This window comes from Chelonoidis abingdonii, chromosome 1, assembly GCF_003597395.2.
Source record: "Chelonoidis abingdonii isolate Lonesome George chromosome 1, CheloAbing_2.0, whole genome shotgun sequence".
In the NCBI taxonomy this organism is placed as follows: Eukaryota; Metazoa; Chordata; order Testudines; family Testudinidae; genus Chelonoidis; species Chelonoidis abingdonii.
In genome coordinates, this window is record NC_133769.1 from 156,675,462 (window position 1) to 156,692,151 (window position 16,690).

At 39.6% G+C, this 16,690-nt stretch overlaps 1 protein-coding gene across 6 annotated transcripts in view; it reads right to left on the reverse strand.

Annotated features, from left to right (window-relative positions):
* STXBP5L (syntaxin binding protein 5L) overlaps window positions 1–16,690 on the reverse strand; it is a 451,518-nt gene that overhangs the window by 64,298 nt on the left and 370,530 nt on the right. For all 6 annotated transcript variants that reach the window (XM_075071819.1, XM_075071811.1, XM_075071817.1 and 3 more), the window contains one exon: window positions 10,547–10,612. In XM_075071819.1, the coding sequence (XP_074927920.1) occupies window positions 10,547–10,612 (66 nt within the window). The remainder of the gene's footprint in view (window positions 1–10,546; window positions 10,613–16,690) is intronic.

The following is a 16,690-nucleotide window of genomic DNA, read 5'->3' on the forward strand; positions in this document are numbered from 1 at the left end:
CAATGATTTGCAAAATGTAATCACATGAAAAATGAGTGTTAAACAAGCAAAATGTTGAATGCTGCCAACAGAACTGTATGGGTTAATAGGTGGTTTTTAAGAAAGACTTTTCAAACAAAGCCTTCAAAGGTTATCGTGCTACTTTATGGATCAGTTGGTAAAAATGTTTTGCCAAATGAATGTAAGGAAACTTAAAACTGTTGGCTTTCGCCTACCGTACCAAGATCAGTCTTAAGATCTGTTGGCAGACTTAACTTTCTCGATCCTTTAACTGAAACAACAGAAAAAGGAGAAAGGCAGTTGTTAATAATTAAGAAAGAAAAAGGAACGAGGGAGGACAACATGCCATCTTCTGGTTAAAATCATGTTGCATATTTTGTATCAGCGTAGAAAGGCTGAAATGGTGTTCAAATGTGTTCAGAAATAGTGTTTGCCTAGCATCATTCAGCAAAAGAAATTAATCTGAAGACAGAAGTACTCGAAAAGCCAGCGTTAAAGCTGCAAACAAGTGAATGGTCTTTTACAAAGTCTTTGTTGTGTATTGCAATATCTTACCTTACCATGACTGGTATACCAAAAAAGCAAATGAGATTAAGGAAAATATTGCAAAGGCTGATGACGGAACACTGCATAAAGGTATTTTAATAACTGGAAATCAATTTAATAAGAGGGTGCTACTGAGTCAGCGGGTTCTGATGACATCATACCTTAACACATCAACTGTAAAGGAGAGGGCTTATTGCATATATGATGGAGGCAGTACACATTACTGTACATATTATAGATGAGGGGATTGCATAGAAATATTTTCTAGAAATCAAAACACTATATTGAGTTTATTTAATTTGCTGAAAACGTAATTATGTGTACTTTAATGAGAGATTACCTGAAAAATGTTGCAATTAAAAACCTCTCATTTTGCTTCTGTTCAGAAACTTTTCCTTCAATATCACTTCGACACAAACAACATTTTAAGCCATGAGCACCACAGAGGAAATCAAATGTAGCATGCCTTATAGCAGTCAAACGGATTCTGGATTTGGACAAAATGCCTTAGGAAGTCATTTACTGAGTACTTAGAAAATTGTTTTTCCAATGCAGGACTTTTATTTTAATTTCATAATTCATTTTTGTTTTCAGAAATGCATGCCACTCTTTTCTATGTTCAAATCAGACCTATATTGTCTGGTAATAAAAATGAACAATTGAATATTAATCAGCAAATTTTGAGATCTTATTTTATTACATTATTTAAAGCCCCATCCTGCAGTTGCCTTTCAAGTCCATGTAAATTTTGATTAAAGAGGCTGAGCTGACAAGTATGTGATTATGTCCCGTAGCCAATCTGACACTTTACCCAAATTCACTAATGTGACTTTTTAAACACTAGCTCTACAATCTTCAAATTTTGGTGCCCAGCATAGAGCTGAGTGAAAAATTTTGGTAAATCTTTTTTTCAGAGAAAAATGCAAATTCAGTGACACAAATGTTTTGCAAATTTGTGAAGGTTTCACAGAATTGTGCGTATCAAACCTCCCTCAAAAAGGCCGACATGTTTTGTTTTAACATTTTTTAAATTAAATGTTTCAACGTTTGTTTGAAACAACTTATTGTTTAAAAATTTCTTATACATTTATTTTAAAATATTAAAAATGTAAAAAAAATTGCTTGAAAATCAAAACAAGTGTTTCATTTCAAGTTGAATGACACATTTCATTTGACCCAAATTCATTTTTTTTTTTTACTTTTTGATTCACCAATTTTTTTTAAAAAATCTGTTTTCAGTTTGACATGGAACACATTTTTTCCCTTTACTTTTTGGAATTGCCATTGAATCAAGAAATCCATTATCACACCACTATAGCCCAAAGTTCATTCCCTAAAAAAGTAGCTGGAAACCTGAACAAAAATGGCCTGGTTTTCAGAAAAGCTGAAAATCCACGAACCTCACTGAATTTAATGGGAGATGCAGAGTTGCAGGTGCTCAGCAACTTTGAAAATGAGGCTACTTTTATTCTGGTGCCTAATTATGGATTTAGGAGCCTAACTCTATGCACCCAAGTTTGAAGAGTTTGGCCTAACTAAAAAACAAACAAAAATCCCTCAAACAGTTAAACTGAACCCATCTCAATTAGTCTCTGTAAGAACAAATTACAAAGGAGGTTGTGACATTCGCAGGTTCAGCTATTCCCTGATCATCTGGTCACTTATGTTAGATTCTGATTCAGGGTGAAGAATTCACGTATCTGGTATCTCTTGGTGGCAATGAACAAGTTGGCTGGCCTCACTCACTCACCACTTCCAGATGCCAAGTCAGTCTCTTGTTATTCAATTCACTTGCACTCCCCTGGCAAATGGGAATACATTGTTCATAAACCCTGACTCTAGCTAATAGGCAGGAAGCCACAGCCAGAATGTTTCCACTCTGCATACCCTTCAGTCAAGGGGGAAAACAGCTGGAATAATTTTAAAGATGTAATTCTATAAAAATTGACAGACTGATCAAATAGTTGCATCTGCCCTCCTCCTCTCTCCTTTCTTCCTTCTCTCTCTCATGTTGTTTTCCTTTCTGACCACTGTACCTTAGCCTCCCTGCTCTCATATGCCATTTCCCTCTGTTTTTATTGGAGGCTGCACAGAGTAACTAAGAGCAGAATCTGACCTAGTATCTAGTTGAACCAATTCACATTCTTAGGCCACGTTTTTGAGGAGTGCTATAAACATCTTATCATGACAGAAAAAGGGGCAGGTATACATATTTTGGCAGATTCTTTCATTGTCATTTTCTTCCTGACTAACGGTTCCAAATGACCTGTGCTACAAGAAACCAGGTCAAGGCACTTTTCAGGTCTCAAGTTGAGGTGACAGAGTAATTGTGAATTTAAGCAAGGTACTAAACCCTCAGAAAATAACTACCAGAAGTAATTAATTCCCCTTTCTCTCATGCTGAAAGTGGGGAAATCTGCCAGGATTCTCAACAATAAAGAGCTCACCTCCTCCATACACAATCTCAACTCTCTTGTTTGTCCACAGAGTTTAGACACTGGCCTTGTCATGAAACAGCTGTGGTACAGACTTAAAATGAAAGGTGCACATCAAGCACCTTCCTTTTCCTTTTAGAATTCCCAAGTCCTAGACTGTCAACAAAAAGCTTTAAAAATCTGTGTGTATCCGGGTTATAGTAAAACATATTCAGTCATTCTAATAAAGAAATTACTCCCTATCCCATGTGATATGGTTCAATTATTTGATATCTGTCTCATTCTACAGTATAGGTTTGCTTCACACTTTTCAAAAGAAGAAATGTTTTCCTTCACAGCTATTGTCTTGCATTATTTATTTACATAACATTGTGTATTATTTACACAACATTATTTATTTTCATACTTTGGATGGTCTTATATTCCTTGGTAAAGTCTCAAAGTCAGGTTGTATCAATTCAAAGGATTTCTTAAATCAATTTATTTGGTGGTTTAATTTTAAACACTGCATCAGTCAAATGCAGGACAAGCAGAACAGGGCTGTGGGGAAGCAATCAGAATCAAGTATTACGAATATCACAAATATTAGTAATATTCACATTTGGATAAATAACCTGAACATAAGTCAGTACTTATGTATTGACTCAGAAACACACTGGGAGTAGATTCTGTTGATTTGTTCAGCAGCATATCCAGTGCTTAGCTAATTGGTCTTCAACAATCTTTGCTTGCAGACAGACTATATGGAGTGCTGATAAGTGTGTTCACATATATATCTCTTTCAAAAACCCTTCCTGTTTTGGGGCTGCCATCGTATACTCTTTCCTTCAGGTCCCAAAGGAAGAGAGAGAATGAAGAGCCCTCTGCACAGCCCTGTGTAAGAACAGGGATAAGCACCAGCATTGGTATCGCCTGCTTTGGTCTTGAGGAAAGAGAAGAAGATCAGACTTCAGTTATGTGTACACTTCAAGCTGCAAGTATAATTACCAGCTCAAGGAGATATTCCCATGCTAGCTCTTACTGAGCTACTGTGCTAAAAATAGAGTGTAGCTGTGGTGGCACAAGGGCCTAGCTTCCCCAAGTATATACCCATCTGATAAGCAAGGCACATACGTGGGAAAGCTAGCCACTTATGTTGCTGTGGCTACTCTTACTTGCAGTGTGTTGGCCGGCTCAGAGCTTGTACAGATATGTGGCGGAGGAAACAGTGGGTGCATAGAGTTTTACAGGGAACCCCTGCATCAGGTATATGCGTATTAATTTGCCAAAGGGTGACATGTGAGGTCTCTACTGAATGTAGTAGCCCACTGGGCATCATAATCATTGCACAATGTATGGATGGATAATATTTAAGGAGTATGTATCTATACTGAAAATTATGTTCTTAAAATCTCGGAGTAAAGCCAGGTCACCAGGCAGGAGGCTTCTCTCTCTCTCTTTAGTCCTGGGGTTATTGTGTATTCTATGTATTTGTTTCATGTGCTCAAATGTTTTAAAATATTTATTTTTTGCTCTGATAGTTTCCTTGCTTGGTCTCTGCCACAAGAGTTATATTTTTAATTTGAGCCGTATCCCAGGCTGGCATGGCTGCAAGTATAGCAGGGTGGGGCTAGCTGAACCCACAGATTTTCTTTAATTTCTGCTGTGCAAGGCACCAGTTTCTCTGCTACTTCACACACCTAATAATGACACTTAAATAGGCCTGGCAGAATTTCATTTTTTATTTATTGTAAGTTTGATGGATAATATTGATGCTTATTTTTAAGCATTTTATTTGATTTTCATTGATTTAAATGTTTACATTGGTGGGAAATTATGGGATTCAGAATATGGAGGGTCAGATAATAATTATTTAATTATCACAGATACTGAGATTCAAAAAGTTAAAACTTTATAACCACTGAAACACGAACTGTCAACATCACATGTCAAAATATACAAAGTAAATATCCTTAAATTGAACTTTAAGTTCTCAAGCAGCATTTTTCTTACTTTGCCTATCTGTAAACTTCAATTATCTACTGAAATGTTTTTTGTCAGTGTGTGTCTGTGTGTTTACAGTGAAATCGATGATTACCAACATTACCAATAAAAATCTAATCCTTTTAAGCCTATACATAAAGGACAGATTTTTTGTGCTCACGGTATGTGCTCTCAATTGCATGTCTAATTGCTATAACTTAGTGTACAAATAGCCAAATAAACAAGGGACAGAATTATCTGTTCCTAAAAGTTCCTGAATCAAATTTCCTTAATGAGATATGGTGAAAAATAGTAAGTTTACTAAATAAGGCACTGATCCTAAAATGTGTTATGTATGGGCTTTTGCAGAGCCCTGTTTACTTTATTCATGGAATAAAAGTTTCATGTGAAGCCTCAGAATTTATGGCCTGGTTTTTCACAGTGATACTGAGCACTCACAGTTCCAATAGTAGAGTGTAGGTAGTATACAGACTTAACTTTTGAACTCCAAATCACAGATGATAAATAAAAATGTAATTTGGCTTTCTTCATTCAAAGAATGAATCTTGCACTCCTGAGTTAAAATAAGGCATCATAATAACACCCACAAAGAGTGAGCTCAAAACATCAATCAACATATTTCTTTCCATTGTCTGAGATTTTAAACAGGCAATAAATCAATCAAATGTCACCGTATGGTAAACCACACTGTCATCATGAGAGACACATTTAAAAAAAGAACTGTTTACATTCTGTAATTTTTCCTAATTCATGTTTCCATTAAAAGAAGACTTTTTGTGCAATCTGCCACAACCCAGGTATTCACATACAAATAGAATTTTCCAAATTGTTTTGTTAAAGTTCATTTCCCATATATCTATAGTATTATGAATCCAACACTAGCATTTAAATGCTAATCAAATTCCACGAGCATACCAGCAAAAAGACTGTTCTCCATCTCTCCTGCCAAACCCATCAAAGTGTGAGCTGGAATTTTTTCCCCTCACTCAAAAGACAGTATGTGGTGCACTAAGTTTGAGAAATCTTTCCCTCAAGCCATGTAATTCGATGTTCTAAGTCCAAAGGGGATTCAGGATGGCCTTTTGATTTTCCAGTTTTATTCACTGCATCCCTGTGGCTTCTAAAATCATACAACAAGGCTAAGTAAAAAGATAACCCCTGGTAAGAAGTTTAAATGATTGCCTGCTGGAACAGGTTGGATTTGTACTGTAACTAGGACACTGTCATCATGTATAAAATAAGGCGTATTCCATCAGAGCTGCCTCATTAACTCAGGGTTCTAATATTCACAACACGGACTCTACAAGTAGAGATATCAGTGACTCAACTCAAATGACAAATGATGGTGGAAAAATAGGAGTATAAAAAGATAATTATATGGAATTCTTGAGTGTTCCTGGGTTAAACTATATTTAATAGGCCTGATCTTACACTATCAGTACCAAGGGGCAGAAGTACAAAATCCACAAGGAACAGGGTTTGATTCTGCAAATCCCATTTTTCAGGGGAACTTGAAGTTAGCTAATGCGGCCAAAGCACTGGATAGGATCAAACCAGGAGGGCAGGGCAGGATATGTGATAATTTATCCAAGCAGCCCCCATATGTAGAGTTTTTATGAAGGCCTGTCTGCAACTGAAAGGTCCCTGGATTCCTAACAGAATTCTTCCACATGCTCTGTTCTGGAGGTGAAACTGGGCATCGCCCAGTGTGCCCAAGGAGAGAAATTTGCACCCTCTTGCATCAGTGATTGTGGATAGGGAATCCATAACAATGCAGATTCACCAAACATCTCCTCAAGAAAAGCAAGGACCAATAGCTACAACGGTTACCGAAGCCCTGAGGCTACATTAAGTTACTCTGGTTCTTGCGGATTTCCACTCATAAGTTCCCTGGAAATCCCATTTTCACAGTTTAGTTACTCCAATTGTGAGGGGCCCCGGACTTGCCCCCCATTGCAGCTGATATGCTGAAGCAGAACCATCTTTGCATTTTGCAAATCCATTACCCTTTCTGACATATTAAATAGGCTCATATGAAAAAAAACATTTTATTTTAAACCAGAGGTGTTTCTGAATGACAGCCACTGCCAATAACATTTCAGCTGGTGACTAAGTTTTACATTTCAAAGACATAAATACAATAAATATTGGCGTGCTTAGAAGAACTAAGATAGGTAACACGCATAAAACTGCTTCCCAAAAAGACAGACAGCAGAACAAATGTAAGCTCCAGTGCAAAATAACTGGAAATCAACTAATCTAAAGCAGATAGTTTCAGACAGCATTAGAAAAATATGCACTTAACTTTACTACCATGAGCAGTCCCAATGGCACCTCACCCCTACAAGAGTTAAGCACATGCATAAGGATTTGCAAGGTTGGGGCCTATGTGAGAATCTCAGCTTATATTGAAAAGAGAAAGTAAATTTCTAGCCCCCAGAGAAAAACTTTGAAAATGCAAACCCCACTGGCTCAAAAACCTGAAGGTAAATAAAAAGAATCCTAAAATTGTTATTTTTAAGCCAATTTCACTAATTTGGGAGGCCTAACTCAAGATTTTGAATTCTTGGGGCTGGCAATACTGTTCTATCCAGTTTCACTTTCACGTTTTCAGATCTGCAAAGCTTAGGTTAAAAATACTACAGAGCCTGTTTCTTTTTTAAAACCAACTAATTCTGTTGCAGTTTTTAAAATGTCATTGAAACATTTATATTGGTCTTAGGTTTTGTAACATACTAATTGCCTGGCCAGATTTGGAGTGACCATGTCCCTTTAAAGTTTAATAAAATATGGGAGCCAAAGGCTGAAGATCTGAAGAGTATGTTTGTGGATGTTTACCTCCTCATGAATAAGAGAAAGGGAAAATAGGATAGGAGCTAAAAATACTTACCGAATGGATGGAAAGGAGTTGCTGCTTGCAGCACTAGAGGCAAAATGGCCACCTTAGGGCTGTAGCTGCTTCTCTCCACCAAATACAGAGGACCAGCTACTAGAAGACAGTGGTAGGCAATGCTCCTTTAAGACAGTGAGTCCATGCTGGGACAGATCAACACTGACTAGACAATTAGAAAGGAAGTTCCTAGGGGAAGAGCTGAACTTGCTTGACAGACTGACAATTTACAGCAATATCCTGAATGAATTTTACTGAATTAAACCTTATTGAATTAGTGTCAATGTCTTTGAAGTTCACTGAATTAAAAATGCAACTGTGTATGTGTTACTGTGCAATTGTTCATATTTCCACGGGAAGAATAAACAGGAGAAAAGCAGGGGGTCCTTAGGCAAATCCACACAGGTTGTAACATCTCCAGAGAAGCCACCCCCTTGGAAAGGTATGTATATACTAGTTCAAACTGGATTCTCTAGGGTCTCTCAGACATAGAAAGAGCTTTTGGATAAATACCCTGGTTTTAAACTGTCTCAAGGCCAGGAGCCCTGGTCCACGGAGGCCCCCAATCCTTAGGGCAGGGTCAGAAGGACTGAGCCTGCTAGAATCCATGTTAGGATTGGGGTTAACTCTGGTAAATTTATTAGCATGTGTGTGGGTCCTTTTCTTGTTTTTACCATTTTCTCTGTAATGCTTTTACCTTAAGACTAAAATAGGCTTGTATAGAAAGAACTGTGTGGTATTTATAACTGTACCAGTTGCACCTGCTAATTGTCTCGCAAAACAAGCATGCAGGTGTTATTGGGCAACACGTCTATGCTAGGAAAGACAGATGGAAAGCAGGAAGTGGAGCAGCCTGGCAATACCCCAGTCAAAAGGGAGAGATGCAGGACTACACCTAGCAGGGCAATGGCTGGAGAGCAGGAAGCTGACAGTGAGTGCCCTTGCTGAACCACTGAGGGGAAATTGCTCTGAACTGTGATACTTCCACCCCCGGGCCAGTTTTGCCACTAATTTCTATGAGGCCAGGATTATAGACTCATAGACTTTAAAGTCAGAAGGGACCATTATGATCATCTAGTCTGACCTCCTGCACAGTGGAGGCCACAGAATCTCACCCATCCACTTCAATAACAAACCCCTAACCTATGTCTGAGTTACTGAAGTCCTCAAATTGTGGTTTGAAGACCTCAAGCTGAAGAGAATCTTCCAGCAAGTGATCCGTGCCCCACGCTGCAGAGGAAGGTGAAAAACCTCCAGGGCCTCTGCCAATCTACCCTGGAGGAAAATTCCTTCCCAACCCCAAATATGGTGATCAGTTAAACCCTGAGCATGTGGGCAAGACTCACCAGCCAGCACCCAGGAAAGAATTCTCTGTAGTAACTCAGATCCATCCCCTCACAGACCATTGGGCATACTCATCTGCTGATAATCAAAGATCAGTTGCCAAATTAAATTGCCAAAATTAGGTATCCCACCAATACCATCCCCTCCTAAACTTATCAAGCTTAGTCTTAAAGCCAGATATGTCTTTGCCCCCATTACTCCCCTTGGAAGGCTATTCCAGAACTTCACTTCTCTAATGGTTAGAAACCTTTGTCTAATTTCAAGTCTAAACTTCCTAGTGTCCAGTTTATATCCATTTGTTCTTGTGTCTCATTGGTACTAAGCTTAAATAATTCCTCTCCTCCCTAATTTATCCCTCTGAATATATTTATAAAGAGCAATCACATCCCCCCAACCTTCTTTTGGTTAGGCTAAACAGGCCAAGCTCTTTGAGTCTCCTTTCATAAGACAGGTTTTCCATTCCTCGGATTATCCTAGTAGCCCGTCTCTGAACCTGTTACAGTTTGAATTCATCCTTTTACGAGCAAATTGGTAGACAACCCATGGTTTGCAGAGATGGAGGCCGGTGTGACTGAGTTTTTTTGATATTATGTTTCCATAACATAATTGTAGAAGGTCTTTAGACATCAACTGCTTCCAAGAGTTAACATTTACCATCTCCACATCATAGAATCATAGAATATCAGGGTTGGAAGGGACCTCAGGAGGTCATCTAGGCCAACCCCCTGCTCAAAGCAAGACCAATCCCCAATTAAATCATCCCAGCCTGGGCTTTGTCAAGCCTGACCTTAAAAACCTCTAAGGAAGGAGATTCCACCACCTCCCTAGATAACCCATTCCAGTGCTTCACCACCCTCCTAGTGAAAAAGTTTTTCCTAATATCCAACCTAAACCTCCCCCACTGCAACTTGAGACTATTACTCCTTGTTCTGTCAACATTTCAAATTACTATATAATTAAAAAAAGTCACCCTATTTTGAAAACATCACTTAAAAAGGCCAGTTAGAAAGCCCACTCTAATGATCTGAAGAATTATTCTCTAACAAAAAAAGAGAGAGTCAATGTGAAATACAGGAATATTGTGCTTCAAGAAACTGTCAGTTCAAAAGATTTCATCCATCTTTCCCCTACCACATACACCATCCTCAATTTACCTTTTCTTTAATTTAAATGTACTTTCTTAGCATCATGCCTTGATATGTAGCAAGCTCTCCCCTCGAAACAAAATCTGCTGTTTATAAATGTAAATGACTATGTGCTTAACTTCCTAGGGATTAATGAAACACAGAGATGCATGACATGAATGGCTCATAAACAGGCAGCAGGAAGAGATGCCAATCACCTTTACCTGAAGTGGGAGACTTGCAACGCTCTAGCTCCAGGGAAATTGGACTGTCAGTGAGTTCAGTCAGGCCTGAAAAAAATTGAGTTGAAAAGTTAAGTTAAAATCTAACAGGGTGCACATCAATTTTCTTGGTTGACTTCACATCATAAACGAGATCATGTAAATAAAGCCTGAAAGTTAAATATGACTCAACCCTACTCAGCCTTGTAAAATTGATACGAAAATAATTCTGCATATTTTCAACTTCTGAGGAAAGAGAAAAAAACACTCAGGTGGGAAAGAAATAGTGACACAGAAAAAAGAGGGAATTGAGTAACGGTGACAATAAACAGCCCAATCATTTAAATATCAGGTTCTTTAGATTTATTCACACATGATGGTTAATTTTGAGAATTAGATGTAAAGATGATGGTAATGCTATTTGAAAGGAACAGTAAATGTTTATGATGCAAGATAGTTTATACATTTGTTTTAAAAACACATGGATGCTGTTTAGGGGTTTAGTTGTGACAGTAAGCCACACACTGCAGTGTGGACAATGCAGTGTTATGACTTCCCATTGGGACCTCTGGGGCATTGTGCTTCAAACAGGCACAATGCCTTTTGCAACACAGCATTCACTCCCATTTGCACAGAGCTATGGACTCTCCCCATCTGAGGCCCTAGTCTATAGAAAGCCGTCTACACTCAAGATTTGCTGTAAAATTTCCCACCATATCTGTATCACTGGTGTGGCCCTGCTGGTGCTAACAGGAGAAATGCTAGCATGGGCTGGCTGCTGGTATTTTTACTACCACATAATCTAGATCTGCTCTGAACAGGGAAAGACATCGAGTCAAAAATACAGTGCCTTGTCTTCCAGAGCTGCTACCACTGATGGAGTTATTCCCGTGCTAGAACAATGAAGGGAGAATTTTTAAAAAATTCAAACTAAATCAACCTAGTAATGCTAAGACTACAATTGTGTTCAACTCTTGCACAAGGGAATGTCACTGTCAAGATTTTAGTGTTTAGGATCAAAGAACCTGCGCACTGCCTCTGATTTTTCACTTTCAATCAACTCTGGGTGCAATTAATTATGGAAGTATGATCAAACGTAGGTATCTGATTTTATATGAAACCTATAACCTTTATTGTTTGCACCCCCTTGGAGCTGCAAAACTGCAGGCTCAGATTCAGATACCAGTTATGAATGTGTGTTCATGCCTGACTTGGTCATTTTCATAAGAATTATGGCCAGCATTTTCAAACCTGACTGGCTGAAGCTGGGGTCCTACATCCATAATTACATTCCTAAATAAAATTGGTTGGATTTTCAGAAGTGCTGAACACCTGCAGCTCCAGTTAACTTCAAATCAAAGATATTTTTGCAATTTAATAAGCTACGGAACTAGTCGATGTTCTTGAACAATATCTAACTATGACAGATGTGGAGCTGCTTTTAGATAATTTATGAATACTGTACATTGGCCTGATTATTGGCATGTTTGGTGTATGAATCTATTAGGTTAATTTATTAGAGGGCTGTATGGGAATACAGGCAGGAAGGAAAAGAATGGCTTAAGATAGCCACCTTAGTAAACACTTAACAGTGGTTAAGAGACAATGCTAGAACTATTAGCTTTGACGAGTTTGCCTCTGTCTCCTGGTGAGAACTGATTTTGACCTGAAGGTTCAAGGCCCACAAACACAGGGGGTATCAGGAGAAGCTAGGCCTGCTCATGTCTCCATCACACGATGGCAGGATTCTAGCTAATATAGACAATTGCTTAGAACGGGGCAGGCAACCTATGGCACGCATGCCGAAGGCAGCACACGAGCTGATTTTCAGTGGCACTCACACTGCCTGGATCCTGGCTATCGGTCCAGGGAGATCTGCATTTTAATTTAATTTTAAATGAAGCTTCTTAAACATTTTAAAATCCTTGTTTACTTTACATACAACAATAGTTTAGTTATATATTATAGACTTAAAGAAAGATACTTTCTAAAAATGTTAAAATGTATCATGGGCACGCGAAACTTTAAATTAGAGTGAATAAATGAAGACTCGGCACACCACTTCTGAGAGGTTGCTGACCCCTGGCTTAGAATGTTTCTTGCTTCAAAATCCTTTTTCTCAAAAAGCTTTGCTCTTACAACAAAATAAGCAATACTTTGGTTTTTAAGGAGGCTGTTTGGTCATTATGTATCACGGATCATAGTTCTCAAAAGAAAGAACTGCAGGTGCTTGAATGCAGACAGACCTGCAGGGTAAAATTGGTGGATGCACAGGTTACTGCAGCCCAGCCCAGGGTATGGCAGCAATCGATCCAGCGGGGATCAATTTATCCCGTCTAGTCTAGTCTAGACGCAATAAATCAATCCCCAAGTGCTCTCCCCTCAACTCCCGTACTCAGCTTGGCGACAGGCGCAGGCAGAGTCGACGGGGAAGTGGCAGCAGACAACTCACTGTAGTGAAGACACCGTGGTAAGTAGATCTAAGTACGTTGACTTCAGCTACATTATTCATGTACCTGAAGTTGCGTAACTTAGATCAATTCCCCCCACTCCCCAGTGTAGACCAGGCCTAAGAGTGGGAGATTTGCAAAATTCTGCCAAAAGAGACGTAAAAGCATGAGGCCAAACATATGAGGATGTGTGCTCAGAGAAACCAGGAAGGGGACAGAGATGCAGTTAGCCCTGTTACTGTGGCACTAACATACAACACTTGTAGTTGCTTAGTAACATCAGATTTATTAAAGGCCTTTAAGAGACATAATTCAGAGAATGGTTTACATCTACTCCAACAGGCTTTAGATAAGTAAAAGTAAAAATTCCCATCAAAACCCCTTGACAATAACAATATTTGCAACTGTTAAAGTTGTAAGAATATCACTCTATTGTCACAAGTATCAGAGAGGTAGCCATGTTAGTCTGGATCTGTAAAAGTGGCAAAGAGTTCTGTGGCACCTTGTAGACTAACAAACGTATTGGAGCATGAGCGTTCATGAGTGAATGCATCTGACGAAGTGGGTATTCATCCATGAAAGCTCATGCTCCAATACGTTTGTTAGTCTATAAGGTGCCACAGAACTCTTTGCCAATTCTATTGTGATTCACTTGTATTTATGGTAAGTTTTCTAAATCTTGTACAGCTGATGACATATTGTAGCAAGGTGGTCTGGTTCCCTGCCGCCCTGGAGAGGGACGAGCCCCTTCGGACGCCAAAGTGGGCGGAGCCACTGGAGTTTGCGCCCACCCTCCAGAGGTCACGGCACAGGACAGGAAGTACAAAAGCCCAACCCCAGAGCTCATTAGAGCCCTGGCCGCCGGAGAAGCCAGATGCCTGTGGCCTAGCTCCCGGTGGGGAGACTCCTGCAGTCTGCGATTGACCTGAGGACTGGCCAGACCAGCTGAGGCCTGATGCCAACCAGACCCCAGAGAAGCTGTTAAGCCTGCCTGTGGCAAGCTACCTAGGGGAGCTGCCAAGCCTACCACTCACTGGGTACCTTGAGGAGTCTGTGGTGCTTGATTCCATGGAGGACCCCATGCAGACGCAGGTACCTCTAGAGGGGGAGGTAGGAAGTAGCCTGGGGGCAGCCGACCCTAGGCTTGCTGCAGCACACCCAGAGCCGATGTCAGTGCATTGCAGCCAGGATCCCCACTGACACAGCAGCAGGCCGTCTGCTGCTGTTAGGGCCCTGGGCTGGGACATAGTGGAGTAGGAGGGCCTGCACCCCCCCTGCCATCCAACGTGTGGGTGGCAATCTCCCCCTCTCTCCGGCCGCTCGGAGCCAGGGCCTAGGCCTCCTGAACTCATTTGTTTGCTCAGACCCTGCATAAGGGCCTGAGCCATAGACTCTCGAGTGCCCCGCCTGGACCCAGGGCCTGGGTCTGCGGAATGGACAGGGCCGAACCCTTCTACACATGAGGGAGCCAGTTGGGGATTGGTCCTGCTTTGAGCAGGGGGTTGGACTAGATGATCTCCTGAGGTCCCTTCCAACCCTAATGATCTATCTATCTATCTATCTATGATATCAACATGAGATTCTGTTACTGAGTATAACACATTTTATATGAAAGTCAATGTCAGTGTAAACAATACAGCCACTAAAAATAAAGGAACCAAAACACATTAATATACGTCACCATTCTGAAAAAGCTAAAAAGCAAATACAATTAGATTGTATCAATTCCCTTATCTTTATCCCCATTGTGCCAACCTACTACAACAAATATGGTGCTCTACAACACAGAAACATAGGAATTGCCATCATGGATCAGACCCGTGGTCCATCCAGTCCAGAATCTTGTCTCTGACAATTACCAGCACCAGATGCTTCAGAAGAAGATGCAAAAAATCCTATAGTAGACAGCTGTGGGTTAATTTGCTCTACACATGAAGGTCTTATTCTAATTTTCACTGGTTAGTGACTGGTTTAAGTATTGAAGCATGAGATTTTTTTGCTTCCAAATTCCTTTTTGCATAAAGTATTATAACTCTGATACAATGATTCAAACGCTCTTTGAATCCTAGTAAATTCTTGACCTCATTACATCACGTGGCAATGCGTTCCACAGTCTAATTACAAACTGATTGAAAAAGTATTTCCTTTTATCAGTTTTGAATTTGCTACCTTTCAGTTTTATTGAGTATCCCCTTGTTCTTCTGTTGTAAGATAAGAACATAACCCCAGACCTGCTTTTTCTATACCATTCATTATCTTTTACATATATATTATCATGTGCCCTCTCTTTTTGCCTCCTTTTTAAAGTAAACAGTTAAAAAAAATGTAAGGTCTCTTCCTATGAGAATTTGTCTTTGCACTTAGTCTTCCTTGTCACACCTCTCTGAACCACCTTTCTTCAGGAAATCTCAGGAGAATAGACACTAAAATTACATTATAGAAGGAATAGCAGTGACCACTACAATCAAGGTTGCATTTCTATTCCAAACTAAGGTCCTGATTTCAGTTGCTGAAAACTTTTTCTGAAATTTTTAATTTTCACATAGAAATTTCCTAGGCTCAATCTCTGCCCAAAGCTGAAATTTTTGGAAAACTTGAGAAGAAATTATTCAGCAAATTTCGAGTTCAAGTAGAATGAAAAAAACCCTTCCCTCCCTCCATCTTTGAGAAGATGTGCTTTTTAATGTTTTAGGCTGCAAGCAATTTTGGGTCAGGGATTGTCATTTATGATGTTTGTACAACACATACAGCAATACAATTGTTAAATAATGAACAAAATAAAATTCCTGAGGAAACGGAGAAGGCAGATGATGCAGGGAACTTTCAGCCAGATACCCGAGTGCAAGTCAAAGTGCAAGGATTAGGTGCCTATGCTTTAGTTAGGACAAGTCTAGGGAGATTTTAGGGAGGTCTTTTCTGCTTTAGGTATTGAAACTGGAAAGCAGACAATACATACTTTCAAAAAATTGCGGTAGCAGCTTGTTTCTCCATCTTACAGTTACAGATGAAGTAAAATTAGCACGAATTGGGCAATTATGTTTTAAAACATTCTATGTCATAGGTTTCAGAGTAATTTGTTAGTCTCTAAGGTGTCACAAATACTCCTGTTCTTTTTATGTCATAGGTGTTATTCCTCTCACAAATCACACTCCTTTAAACAAGTTACCAAATTTATGACTGGTCTCATATTTAGTGAACAAATGGTTCACATTTTTAAAAGCTTCAAACATTTTACCCACTTTCAGTACAAAATCCATTGCTATGGATGGGCTAAATATTGTAGACTGGAATTGTGTGGACATAGGTGAAGAGCAATCAGCATGGAGAAAGGGAACAGATCATCTAATGTAAGCACAGAACCCCATTTTAATGGCATTATGTACAAATACTTCAGTGGGCTATCAAGCCACTGTTCCCCATTAGTTATCTTGCCTTCCTTGAGTACTTAGCTTACTTGGCCTATCCAATTCTTCTGTGAAAGCTGGTTTAACAAGAGTTGAGCAAGAGGCATCCTGAAGACCAGTTTATTAAGGGTATGTTCACACTTTGAACTGGAAGGTGTAACTTCCAGCTCCAGGGAAAACATATCCATGCCAGTTGTGATTGAGCCAAAGAGCTAAAAACAGAGTGTATCCATGGCGATGCAAGTAGCTGCCCTGAGTATGTACCTGTCCAAGACGCTAGGTATGTACTCAGG